At 37.5% G+C, this 12,379-nt stretch overlaps 1 protein-coding gene across 1 annotated transcript; it reads left to right on the plus strand.

Annotated features, from left to right (window-relative positions):
- Positions 1-238: 238 nt before the first annotated feature.
- LOC121734479 (cytochrome P450 6k1-like) lies at positions 239-8,366 on the plus strand. Its single transcript, XM_042125092.1, has 9 exons — positions 239-397; positions 1,416-1,616; positions 3,453-3,576; positions 4,072-4,273; positions 4,643-4,794; positions 6,385-6,503; positions 6,773-6,872; positions 7,130-7,378; positions 8,194-8,366. The coding sequence occupies exons 1-9, from the start codon at positions 239-241 to the stop codon at positions 8,364-8,366; spliced, it is 1,479 nt and encodes a 492-aa protein (XP_041981026.1).
- The last annotated feature ends 4,013 nt before the right edge of the window (positions 8,367-12,379 follow it).

The following is a 12,379-nucleotide window of genomic DNA, read 5'->3' on the forward strand; positions in this document are numbered from 1 at the left end:
GTGGGATGAATATTTACGTAACCCGAAAAAATAATATGACTAGAATGTTACAGTAACTCTAAATAATATTATTATTTTAAATTGCGGTGAATTCGCGGACTAAACCTAGCTTATTTATTATATAAATAGTGTTTTATAAGCAACATTATCATAATTAGGAGTTGTATGTTCAAAAAACACGTAGATGCCGTCATATTAAAACAACAAAAAGTAGCAAAGCAAAAATAGCAAACAAAAAATGTTATTTATAATCCTAGTTACATCACTGTCAATTTTAGTGGCGTTGTTCTACATAAAGTGGTTGAAAGTGAGGAGCTACTGGGCCGAGCGCGGGGTCCCGTTTGTTCCGCCCAATCCTTTTGTGGGTAACCTTACTTTCTTACAGAGGAAAAATCCCGTAAGTATTTTTGATAGTATATTACACTGCCAAGCATAATAATATGTTGTACCCAAGTTATGTAAAACGAAACGAAAGGAGTTTTATAATAAAAGTGAATAATATTAAGACACTAGCTGCTAGAGTTCATTATTTTTATAATGTACAAAAATATTGTTCCAAACGCCTTAGAATACGGCGCAGTGCACAAACCCTAAGTTTTATCTACAGCAGCCATAGTCACGATGATAACTGCTACCTGGGGCCCTATTATGAGCTCTTAAATCCATTCACTTTACGTCCTTATACAGTCAGATAAGGACGTAAAAAGAATGGATTTAAGAGCTCATGATAGAGGCCCTGAAGATTCTTCAATTATTACTTGTGCTCCGTTCCTAGAACGCTCTTACAGGGCGTTGAAGCCGCAGGCTTACAGAAGGTAGAAGTTGAATAGTTAGAACTTAGACGAATAGGACACTTACCAACTTATATACTTCCTGTGACCACGGCCATGGAAAGCAGTCAAAACGCAGCCATAATTCCCACACCGGTTCCGGTGACGGTGACTGGCTTAATTAAAACCAGATCAGTTACGCAGAAGTAATTTTTAAAGTGCCCAAGTGTGTGCGCAGTACACAAGAGCACTCTCTATTCCTTTAATCTCATAACCCAGTGGGACGGAAGACCGACACAACTGGCGAGTGATCAGGCGCAGGACCGACTTTTACATCTTACTTCTCAGACAATCAGGTGATCAGCCTGCATTGTCCTAACCAAACTTGGAAACAACACGTTTCCAATACCGGAATCGAACCCACGATCCTCGAGTCTAGAGCCAAGCTCTAAACCACTGGACCACAGTGAAGAGGCGTTAAATAAAATTATTGCATTATCATCAGACTATCGTCCAATGCCACATCCAACGAGCGCCAACTATCCTTATCATGAGCAATCCTCATCCATACCAGGCACAACAGGTTCGAAAGCAGATACACCCCTCGGTCTGTTGAACAATTAGGAAATATTGCCAATTTTACAGTCAATATGGATGCGCGACGTATACACGCGGTACCGCGGCCCCTATGTCGGCATGTGGCTGTTCTGGCGGCCGGCCCTCATCATCAACAGCCCCGAGCTGGCCCGCAATATCCTGGTGCGAGACTCCGGGAACTTCCGGAACAAGTTCATGACTGCGAGCTCCAAGGATCCTATTGGTTCACTCAACTTGTTATTCTTGAAGGTACTATTTTTACGAACTTCGATATGAAGTGGATATGACTAAAGTTTGTGCGTTTTATGATGATATGCGTGACACATTATAATTGACAATAGTAGGGAAGTTACCTAACAAAAATTAATCGATAGTTTAAAAATATCGAATCACTTTGTAAAGGAATTGTAATCGAAATTATCGATTTCGTACTGAAATTTCAGTGGTGCTGGCAATTTAAGATGGCCGCCCTTTTTTATCGATTTGATTTCGATCCGTTTCATGCATCTGACATTTTTCAAATGTTTTCGTAACAATAATTTCATACTCCTATTTCACAGTTAATATTTATAATTTTATATTAATAAGTTAGCATTTAGCAAATTTTCATTTTTATTCATTTACAATTATTGGAAACATTTGTTTTTATAGATGGAATATAATTTATTACATTTTGATTTTTTTGTTTTGTTGTAAAAAAAAACCCATAGCAAGGAATATGAAAACTGTCACCCATATCATCTTAAAACGCAGAAACTATAGATTAGTGAGTAGTAAAATACTAATTAATGATTCTTCTTAAATATAAAACTTGAGAGGTGTCAAGGGACACCCGGATGGAGCGAAATTATTAATAATTATTTTTAAACAAAAAATTTAAACCGACTTCCATAGTAAACTGCCTCTAAAAAGTATGAAATAATAATTCTTACTCTATTTAACTGCCCTTTATAGGATTGGCCTAAGCCTCAACTATATCTTTACTCAATCTTTATCACTTTGAAGTCGGTACCAGCTGACGTAAGTTACAGCTATGTCAAGAATCGTAGAAATTTTAGGAGCTGGTACCGACTTCAAAATTATAAAGATTGAGTAAAGATATAGTTGAGGCTTAGGCCAATCCTATAAAGGGCACTTAAATAGAGTAAGAATTATTATTTCATACTTTTTAGAGGCAGTTTACTATGGAAGTCGGTTTAAATTTTTTGTTTAAAAATAATTATTTTTCTCTTTTTAGCTATCTCCATTAAGCATATTATTACATAGTCACTGGTGGATTGTATTTTATATATTACTAGCTGTCCCGGCAAAACTTGTAATAACTTAGTTTGTTCCTAAAAAAGGAGAATTAAAAATCGACACTAAATAAGGGCCGGGGGCATGGTCAATTAACGACATGACAGCACTTACAGGAGGGGGGGGGGGGGGGGTAGGGGGCCTCAAGTTCACCCTGGGGCGAAGTGAAGTAATTTAATGACACTCAAAAAGTGAATGTTTAGTTTGTGTTAAAATAAAATATTCACTTTTAATTAATAACTTAGTTTGTTCCTAAAAAGGAGAATTAAAAATCGACAAATAAGGGCCGGAGGCAAGGTCAATTAACGACATGACAGCATTTACAGGAGGGGGGGGGGGGGGTTCGGGGGGCTGCGCCTTCACTAGATGTTTTCATATAAATTTCAAGGAGTCCTCTCGATTCCTCATGGATAGCATCATCACCACTTTGGTGACCATGGTACCAAATCACGGCTGTATCCTGTACAACAACAAAAAAATTTTGAAAATCGGTACACAAACGGCGGAGATATCTGCGAACAAACATTAAAAAAAAAGAACATATATACGGTCGAATTGAGTAACCTTCTCCTTTTTGGAAGTCGGTTAAAAAAAATCACAACCGGATTGAATAAGAAAGATAGATACCGCATGTCCCGCGAAGTACATGCGGTATCTATCTTGATCTATATACCGACACTTTTTGCCACAGCAAAAAGTGTCGGTCAAAAAGTGTCGTGTCGTTCCAACTTTTTCCGTCTATCGCATCGTGCGATAAGGAACTTCGTTCCAATAAATCAACGTATTCAGGATCCAGCCTGGTCAAATCTTCGTCGTCGCCTCACCGTGTCCTTCACATCGGCCAAGCTAAAGAGCGTGCGAGCTGTCGCCGTTACCAAGTCCCAAGATCTGGTAAAGCGGATCCAAAACGACGGTCTCAATAATATTAGGCTTCGGGTATGTACGAGAAAAAAAAATAATATTTAATAAATATTTTAATCTTTTCTTATGGGGATAAGGACACCGGTGACCGCGACAACAATAGAATACAATAGCATTTCCAAGAATTTCCGATCGAAGGATTAAGTTTTTAAATATATATAAATGACTAGATGTCCCGGTGAACTTCGTGTCACTTATCAACCTTCCCTGGACTTCCACGATCATTTTAATACTAAAATTAGCCAAATCGGTCCGGCCGTTATCGAGTTATAGCGTTAATAACACAATTGAAAATCCATTTTTATATAATATATACTAGCTGTCCCGGTGAACTTCGTATCACTTTAAAACCTTCCCTGGACTTCTACGAATATTTTAAGACTAAAATCAGCCCAATCCGTTCAGCCGTTTTCGAGTTTTAGCGCGACTAACACATTTGAAAATCAATTTTTATATATAAGAAGAAGATATAGATGTTTTAGAAAAGCGGCCACTCTTTTGCAGAAGATGTTTGCGGACTACACAACGGATCTCTTCAGCATAACCGCCTTCGAGCTGGCGAGCGACGCGACGCTGACGAGCGAGGGCGCAATACGCGAAATCACCAGAGACATCATGAGGTTCTCGCTCTATCGCGGCATATCGTGGTGTTCGGCATTCTTTTGGCCGGAGCTGGCTGAGTTGCTCGGGTGAGTCAGTTTGAATTGATGAAGAAGCGATCATAAACAGAGACTTTATAGATGTCTCTGCCTACCACGGACTGTTATGGCGCGGGATATTCTTATGGCATGAGCGCCAGCTCATGGAGGAGCCATCCTGGGTGAGTGTCAGGCACCTCAGACAACTATCTTCTCAGATATTTCAGGCTTACATGGTGCATAATAATATAAGCAATCTTATAAAGCTATTTTAATCTTATAATTATACCAAATTCAAGCCAAATTTTAGGTGTCTGATAATTTTTTTTGGCGCTGGCGAGGTCAAGTTACAAAAAACGGTCCTTTAACCTTCTAACGTTAATGTAATTTAGAAAACCAAATTGTGGTTCCAACTTCCAGGCTTCCCATTGTACCGAAGAAATCGTCTCAAAGCCTACGGAACATCTTCAAGGTTATCTTCAAACACAAACACGTGGATCTGAACAAGGAGCCATGGACACTGTTGGATGTGCTGATGCAGCTGAAGAAGAGAAGTGAGGAAGAGGGCAATGGTATGTTTCGCTATATGGATGATATGCCGTAGCATAGCAATACGTTTACGTAGTAAACGTATTGCTACTTAGACAATTAATTAACGACGATTTACACTTAGACGAAAACATGCTTAGGAGCTATGGACATTTTGCTCGTGTACTTAGATGAGATGAAATCAGAAGGTTACTTTCAACCTTCTAATCTCATCTCATCTTAGTACATCATAGCTTAACATGAACCCAATTCTACAGTAATAACTAATAACTAAACTCGATAGCACAATAAACTTTGTTGATAGTAATGTCCTTGGTATTTTTGAGCTACTTTTACCTTTTAGTCCTGGCCAAATTACCTCTTTGCCCCCTTTGCGCGCTCAAAGCTGGCTAGCCGTTATGCAACTAAATAAAAGTATGATAATAAAATAAATTAAAGTATAATAAAATATAAAAAAATAAAATATAATAAAAAGATAATAAAATAAATTAAAGTATAAAGTATAATTTTAATTTAAAATAATATTTTATAAGCAACATGTTTTTTCACTTGGTTTTTTAAAAGTTAATTACTATTGCTTTGAAAAAACTCTTTAGCATTAAAAACACTTTAAATCTTTTGAATAAAATACGGATATTAAAATAGACAACCTAAATGTTGTTTTAAATTACTTTTATTTCTTAGAGGAAGATACATGAAAAATATATAAGGAAAATAAATTTTAAAATTATGAAATTCCACCCTGTACCCGGTTATTTTTTAAGCAAGACTATTGCGCAGGTATCCTAGATTTTTTATGAAAAATATCGAATGCAAGGTGCATTGCAAAACATCGATGATTGCAATTGATTTAGATTAGATGAGTAAAGACAGACACTCACAAGTTCTAAAAAACCGGAAAAGTGCGAGTTGGACTCGCCCATGAAGGGTTCCGCAGCAGCAATAAGGTTAATTTCTATGAAATTAAAAGGTATTTGATTTATTTTAAATTTCAGTTGATGTAATGAAAGTTAAATTAAGGTTTATCATCTATGACGTATAAAAAAACTACGTGCTAGATCTCGTTCAAACTCATTTTCGTTGGTAGTTTTTATAGTAATGTACATCATATATTTTTTTTAGAATTATCATGAGATGTTAAAGGGGGGACACACATTTTACCACTTTGGAAGAGTCTCTCTCGCAAACTATTCAGGTTAGAAAAAAATGATATAAGAAACCTCAATATGATTTTTAAAGACCTATCCATAGATACCACACACGTATAGGTTAGTTGAAATTTTTTTTTGTTTCAGTTGTGTCTATGGGTACCCCTAGAATTTTTAATATTTTTTCCATTTTTGTATCAAAATCTTAATGCGGTTCACAGATTACATCTAGTCACCAAGTTTCAATAGTATGGCTCTTATAGTTTCGGAGAAAAGTGGCTGTGACATACGGACGGACGGACAGACAGACAGACAGACAGACAGACATGATCAATCTATAAGGATTCCGTTTTTTGCCATTTGGCTACGCAACCCTAAAAATGGATGAGATTTGACCCAAACATATCGCAAGCGCTTCACTTAGCAATGCGTTACTTTTGACGTACTGACCTAGATATTTTCCAGCATACTCTGAGGACTTCATCATTGCCCAAGCGGTGGTGATGCTGATTGGAGGGTTCGAAACTTCCTCCGCCACGCTCACTTACATCATCTACCAGCTGACTCACTCTCCTGACGTCCAGGTAAGCTAAGTAACAGTGGAGTCCCTAAAGAGGTGGTAAGCTTGATCAGGTGTCTTATGTTAGTTATATGTATGATAATGAAGTCGTAAAGGAGGCGTGTCCTTGTCGAAAGTATTAAACGGGAATATAGTATTTTTCCCAAATAATCAAGGTGAATAAGTCATGCTGACCACGTCTTTATAAGTTTATTTGCAGTCGTTAGTTTTATGTACCGTACAATTATAATTTTAAACTTAAAAATCTTTATTTTCATCGATTTACTATTTCAGGAAAAGTTATATCAAGAACTTTTGGAAGCGAAGGAGAAACATGGCTACAAACTGGACGCCATAGTTGCAGAATCTACCTACATGGACTGTATTATTAAAGGTAAGGTGCTGACAGGTTGATGATTTATTGCTAAGCATATAATAATATTAAGACTATAAAATTAAATTATCAATCAACTACATGGTCTGTTACGCTCACGCTTGGCTTTACTCTGCTTAGCCACGTGTCATTTTGCATGAGGCCGAAATTAACGTCATTCAGACTCATATCTGTGCCTTCTAAATCTTAACACATAGACGTGAAATCAAGTCTATATCAATGATGTTGATGGGACTATACCTATCAAACTATTCCAGAGACCCTCCGAATATTCCCACCCATGGCCTGGTTGGACAGAGTGGCCTTGGAGGACTACAAAGTGGATGATAACCTCACCATCCCCGCTGGTATGCCGATCTACGTGAACGGAGTAGGCATGCAGGTGGACCCGCAGTACTACGACGACCCTTACACCTTCGACCCAGAGCGGTTCTCGGCCGAGAATGAGAAGAACATCCCCGCGTATACCTTCATGCCGTTTGGTGATGGACCTAGGGCTTGTATAGGTATTTTAATCACTAGATTTTGTGACTACAAAATCTAGTGATTCGAGATATTTTCTTTTTGGTAAAGACTTTTACCAAAAAGAAAATATCTCGAATTTGGACGCATATATTCCCTTTGGGCCGGGACAGAACGGGGCGTCGCGTCGTAGAAACTCACGTAGAAATTCAATTATGAGCTTCTACGACGCGACGTCGTACGACGTCGTACGATGTCGTGTCGTAGTTTTTTACGACACGCGTCGTAGATTCCCATGACACGACGTCGCATCGTGAAACGACGCGACGCCGCGTCGTGGTACGACACGATGTCGTATCGTGTTTTTGTGTCCCGGCCCTAATCCGTGTCTACATCAATATTACATTTATAATGACATAAGATATCTATCCCAAACCACTGATTCAATAAATTAATCGATGGCTTAGGATAGCTAGCTGATGCATTAACTCTTTTTGTAAAATGTAACATAGTGCCTCAACAAAGGCACTCATGCTCAGCCGACCATGTCATCTAAATATAATTATTTTGCATGGCAAAATTGATGATTGTTTGGCTTATTCGTATATGAAAGGCATTCTTCTGAAAATTATTTTAACTATAAACCATGCTGACCTCTGGGTTCATCATGAGCTATACTTACATTTTTTTTATAAATTGAAGGGGGCGAACAAGCAAACGGACCTGATAGTAAGTGTCTACCGTCGCCCATGGACACTCGTAAGACACGTTTGCAGGTCATATTGGTCCGGAAATTCTGCCGGTGACAGTTTTTTCCAGAGCTTTTCTTCCTTTATTTCTTAAATACCGTTTTGTTCAGGGAGGCGTTTCGCAATAGTCGCCCTGAAGCACGCCATGGCAGCCATCTCACTGAACTACAGGGTAGAGCCCTGTCCGGGGAGCCCCAAGCCGATGGACGCAGAGATCGAGAAGAGAGGACTGTTCCTGATGCCGGGAGAGGACCTGAAAGTTAACTTTATACTGAGAGAATAAAGAATTTATTTTTTAATTATTCATGAAGCCCTAAGTGACCGCATCCGGCCGCGATAACAATAGACAAGCTATTGTGTCTCGTTATTCCACGATCGATGGGTTAATTCTTTCTATCACTAGTTACCCAATGTACCATACTAAAAAATTATGCTTGTCACGGGATCAGTATAAAATTAAAAGTGAGGAGTAAAAAGTATTGTAAGATTACATCGTACTTTGAGACTTCGGAAAGGACTAGTGAAGCAAAAAATAAAATATCGTTCTTCTCTTTGCGCTCTATGTAGCGTAGCGTATTTTGTTACATAAATACCATAAAGTTAATATACCTACCTAGCGGAATAAAGCAACAATCTCGAGCTGTTAAACGAAACCGAAATTGGTTGTCATCTGTGTGAAAAATATGTGTACGTATACACTTACACAAGCATGATTGAACATGAATTCTATGAGATTAAATTGTCAACGTGCGGCACGTGCACAACAGCAGCATTCTTTTTTTGACTGGACGTCAAAAAAAAGAATGCTGCTGTCATATATCACACGTCTCTTTTTACCACGCAGTGTTACTGATAGTGACATCTCTCTTGCTCAGGCCTTTGTTTCTCTATTCCGCTAGGTATATTAACTTTATGATACATACCTACAGCTCAGGCTTATAAAAGCGTGTTAAAAATCAATTATAAGATCATCAATTTCACCTTAGTCGCCCTCTTAATAATAATTGTCTGTCATTAACTAAGTTAGACGAGATAAAGTGTCAAAGGTCAAATGATTAAATACTGTCTATAGTTGAAATTATTAGCTTATTTTGAAGGTCGAGGCAGAGTACACAGAACTAAGGAGTATTGTCAGAGTAGACAGAATGATAGAGTATGCCGACTTAGAACTGATGTTGAAATTTTTAAATTTGACGTATTATGACGAAAATCGTCGCTAGGGTTGTTAAATTGTTACCTACGAATTTAAAACTATGACATATTCGCTGGACGTGTTCCTCTTTGGTCGTATTGTTGTTTATGTTTTGGCACATGCGATTAAAATTGACAGGATCTAATTTTGAAATCTTTATTTTAAATATTTAAAAATAAATTATATCAGCCAGCGCGAGGCACATTCCGTTCATAATCCTAGTGAAACCCGACGAATTTGACAGATATTGAAACCTGTCCGTCTCTTTGCAGTCGAACTACTGGTAGTTATGTCTATTGTGGTATTGTTGACGAAGTGTTGTTGAGTTTTTTAAGTTTCACGTATTACAACAATTAAAGTCGTCACTTATAGGGTACCCTATATAATATATAATTTATGAACAAATTTTGGAAGTAGTTAATGGAATCAGGCGTTACTTTGCGGAAATCCATAGCTTAAAATTTAATATGTTATTATTTTTAGTTGGAAGTTTATTCCGCGAAATAAACTTCCACCTTTAAGTAAATGAGTGAGTGTACGCATAGGCATGCGTACAGCACCTCCCTCCTCCCACACTGCCTATGCGTACACTCGCATGCAAGAACCTGCAAACACCACCACCACACAAGCAATAATGTTGGCAAATCCGTGCAAGGCCCCTCACCACCATGCCTCATCATACCTCAGGATCATACCTCAGGATGTGGACTCTACGAACAACTGAGGATGCTCCGGTGTTGGGGCGAAACGCGCGTCGAGGTTTTCAACCTGCATGACGACCTGCAACTAGAGATGACGTGGCAAGCATGAGCTAGCTTTATTTTTATATAAATAACTAGCTGTTGCCCGCGACTTCGTCCGCGTGGACTTCAGTTTATAGCGCGCGATGTCAACAAAATTGGTGTCAAAAGCTTTTATAAAAAAACCCTGGTACCCCTTAAATCAATACAGCTGTGCAGTGTGCACACAATAAGTATTTCATTTTTTTATATTAAACTTTATATTTTATGCTAAATTTTAAAGCTTATTTAGCCCTCCAATTACACAACTTTACCCATAAACTATTTATCATTGATAGATTTAAGGTTACGTCACTGCACAGATAAAGTACTGAGTTATTTAATACCGTAGAATAGATATAACAATCGAAAAAAATCGAAACTTAAATGTAAGATGATACCACGTCTTATAGAAAGACTTTTGAGCAAGCGTCAGCGCGATGTAGAAGACGCGCGGCGCCATCTATTATGAATTGTTGGAACTAACTTAATTTGAACAAATTTACGCATTTTCACCCCCTTACAACCCTTTTTTCCAGTAAAAAAGTAGCCTATGTCCTTTCTCAGGCTTTAGACTATCTGTATACAAAATTTCATTACAATCGGTTCGGAAGTTTTGGCGTTTGGCGTGAAAGCGAGACTGACAGACAGACAGACAGACAGACAGAGATACTTTTGGCGTTTGGCGTGAAAGCGAGACTGACAGACAGACAGACAGACAGAGATACTTTCGCATTTATAATATTAGTATAGATTATGTGCACACTGTTTTTGGGTATTTTGATTAATTAAGGGCCGCGCTACACCGGAATGGCGCTGCCATGCGAGGCGAGCACTTTCAGCGCTGCCATTCCGGTGTAGCGCGGCCCTAAGAGGGGTACCACTTACCAGGGTTTTAAAAAGTTTTTAAATTTGACACAAATTTTGTTGACACCGCGCGCTATAAACTAAAGTCCACGCAGATGAAGTCGCGGGCAACAGCTAGTTATGAATAAAAACAATATTATATAGTATAAAAGTAGGTATGATTAGTTCTGTTACAATAATAAAGTAAAAAATAAAACGCCATCTGTTTTCATATATTAGAATTAAAATGTTGATTGCATTGATATATTTTCTGGATGGAATATAGGCCAACACGGTACACTCGAACTCCTTTATTTTAGAGCGCCTTCTGTTGTCAACTTGTCACATATATTAGAAATGCAGTAGGAGTTCTATAAGATAAGATAAGATAGATTGATTATTATTATACCAAGTGATTATATTATTAAATATAATATTCTAACGTATTAAAAACTATAAACAAAAACATACTAATTAATAAGTATGATTAGTTCTATGTTACAATAAAGTAAAAAATAAATTGGATTTTTTATAATATTATACATAAAATATGTTTAAGATTTTTGAAATTTTATTTTAATACACATCCAAGACCCAGGAACATTGAAAACTTTTTGTTCCGCCTGCGGGACTCGAACCCAGGACCCCCGGGATGAGCGCTGGCCACGCGCAATGCGAATTCATTTTCATCGAAATTTTCATGGAAACGAGATATTTTCCCACATCAAAATGTAGCCTATGTCCTTTCTCAGACTCTAGACTAACTGTGTACAAAATGTCATTGCAATCGGTTCAGTAGTTTTGGCGTGAAAGCAAGACAGACAGACAGACAGAGATACTTTCGCATTTATAATATTAGTATGGATAGTATGGATTAGAAATGCAGTAGGAGTTCTATAAGATAAGATAGATTGATTATTATTATACCAAGTGATTATATTATTAAACATAATATTCTAACGTATTAAAAACTATAAACAAAAACATACTAATTAATAAGTATGATTAGTTCTATGTTACAATAAAGTAAAAAATAAAACGCCATCTGTTGAATCGTATTAGAACTAAAATGTTCATTGCATCGATATATTTCTGGATTTTTTATAATATTATACATAAAATATGTTTAAGATTTTTGAAATTTTATTTTAATACACATCCAAGACCCAGGAACATTGAAAACTTTTTGTTCCGCCTGCGGGACTCGAACCCAGGACCTCCGGGATGAGCGCTGGCCACGCGCAATGCGAATTCATTTTCATCGATATTTTCATGGAAATAAGATATTTTCCCACATCAAAATGTAGCCTATGTCCTTTCTCAGACTCTAGAATAACTGTATACAAAATTTCATTGCAATCGGTTCAGTAGTTTTGGCGTGAAAACAAGACAGACAGACAGACAGACAGACAGAGATACTTTCGCATTTATAATATTAGTATGGATGTCGTACGATCTTATCATTCTTAGCAAGTGTAC

Source organism: Aricia agestis, chromosome 15 (genome assembly GCF_905147365.1).
Source record: "Aricia agestis chromosome 15, ilAriAges1.1, whole genome shotgun sequence".
NCBI lineage: Eukaryota > Metazoa > Arthropoda > Insecta > Lepidoptera > Lycaenidae > Aricia > Aricia agestis.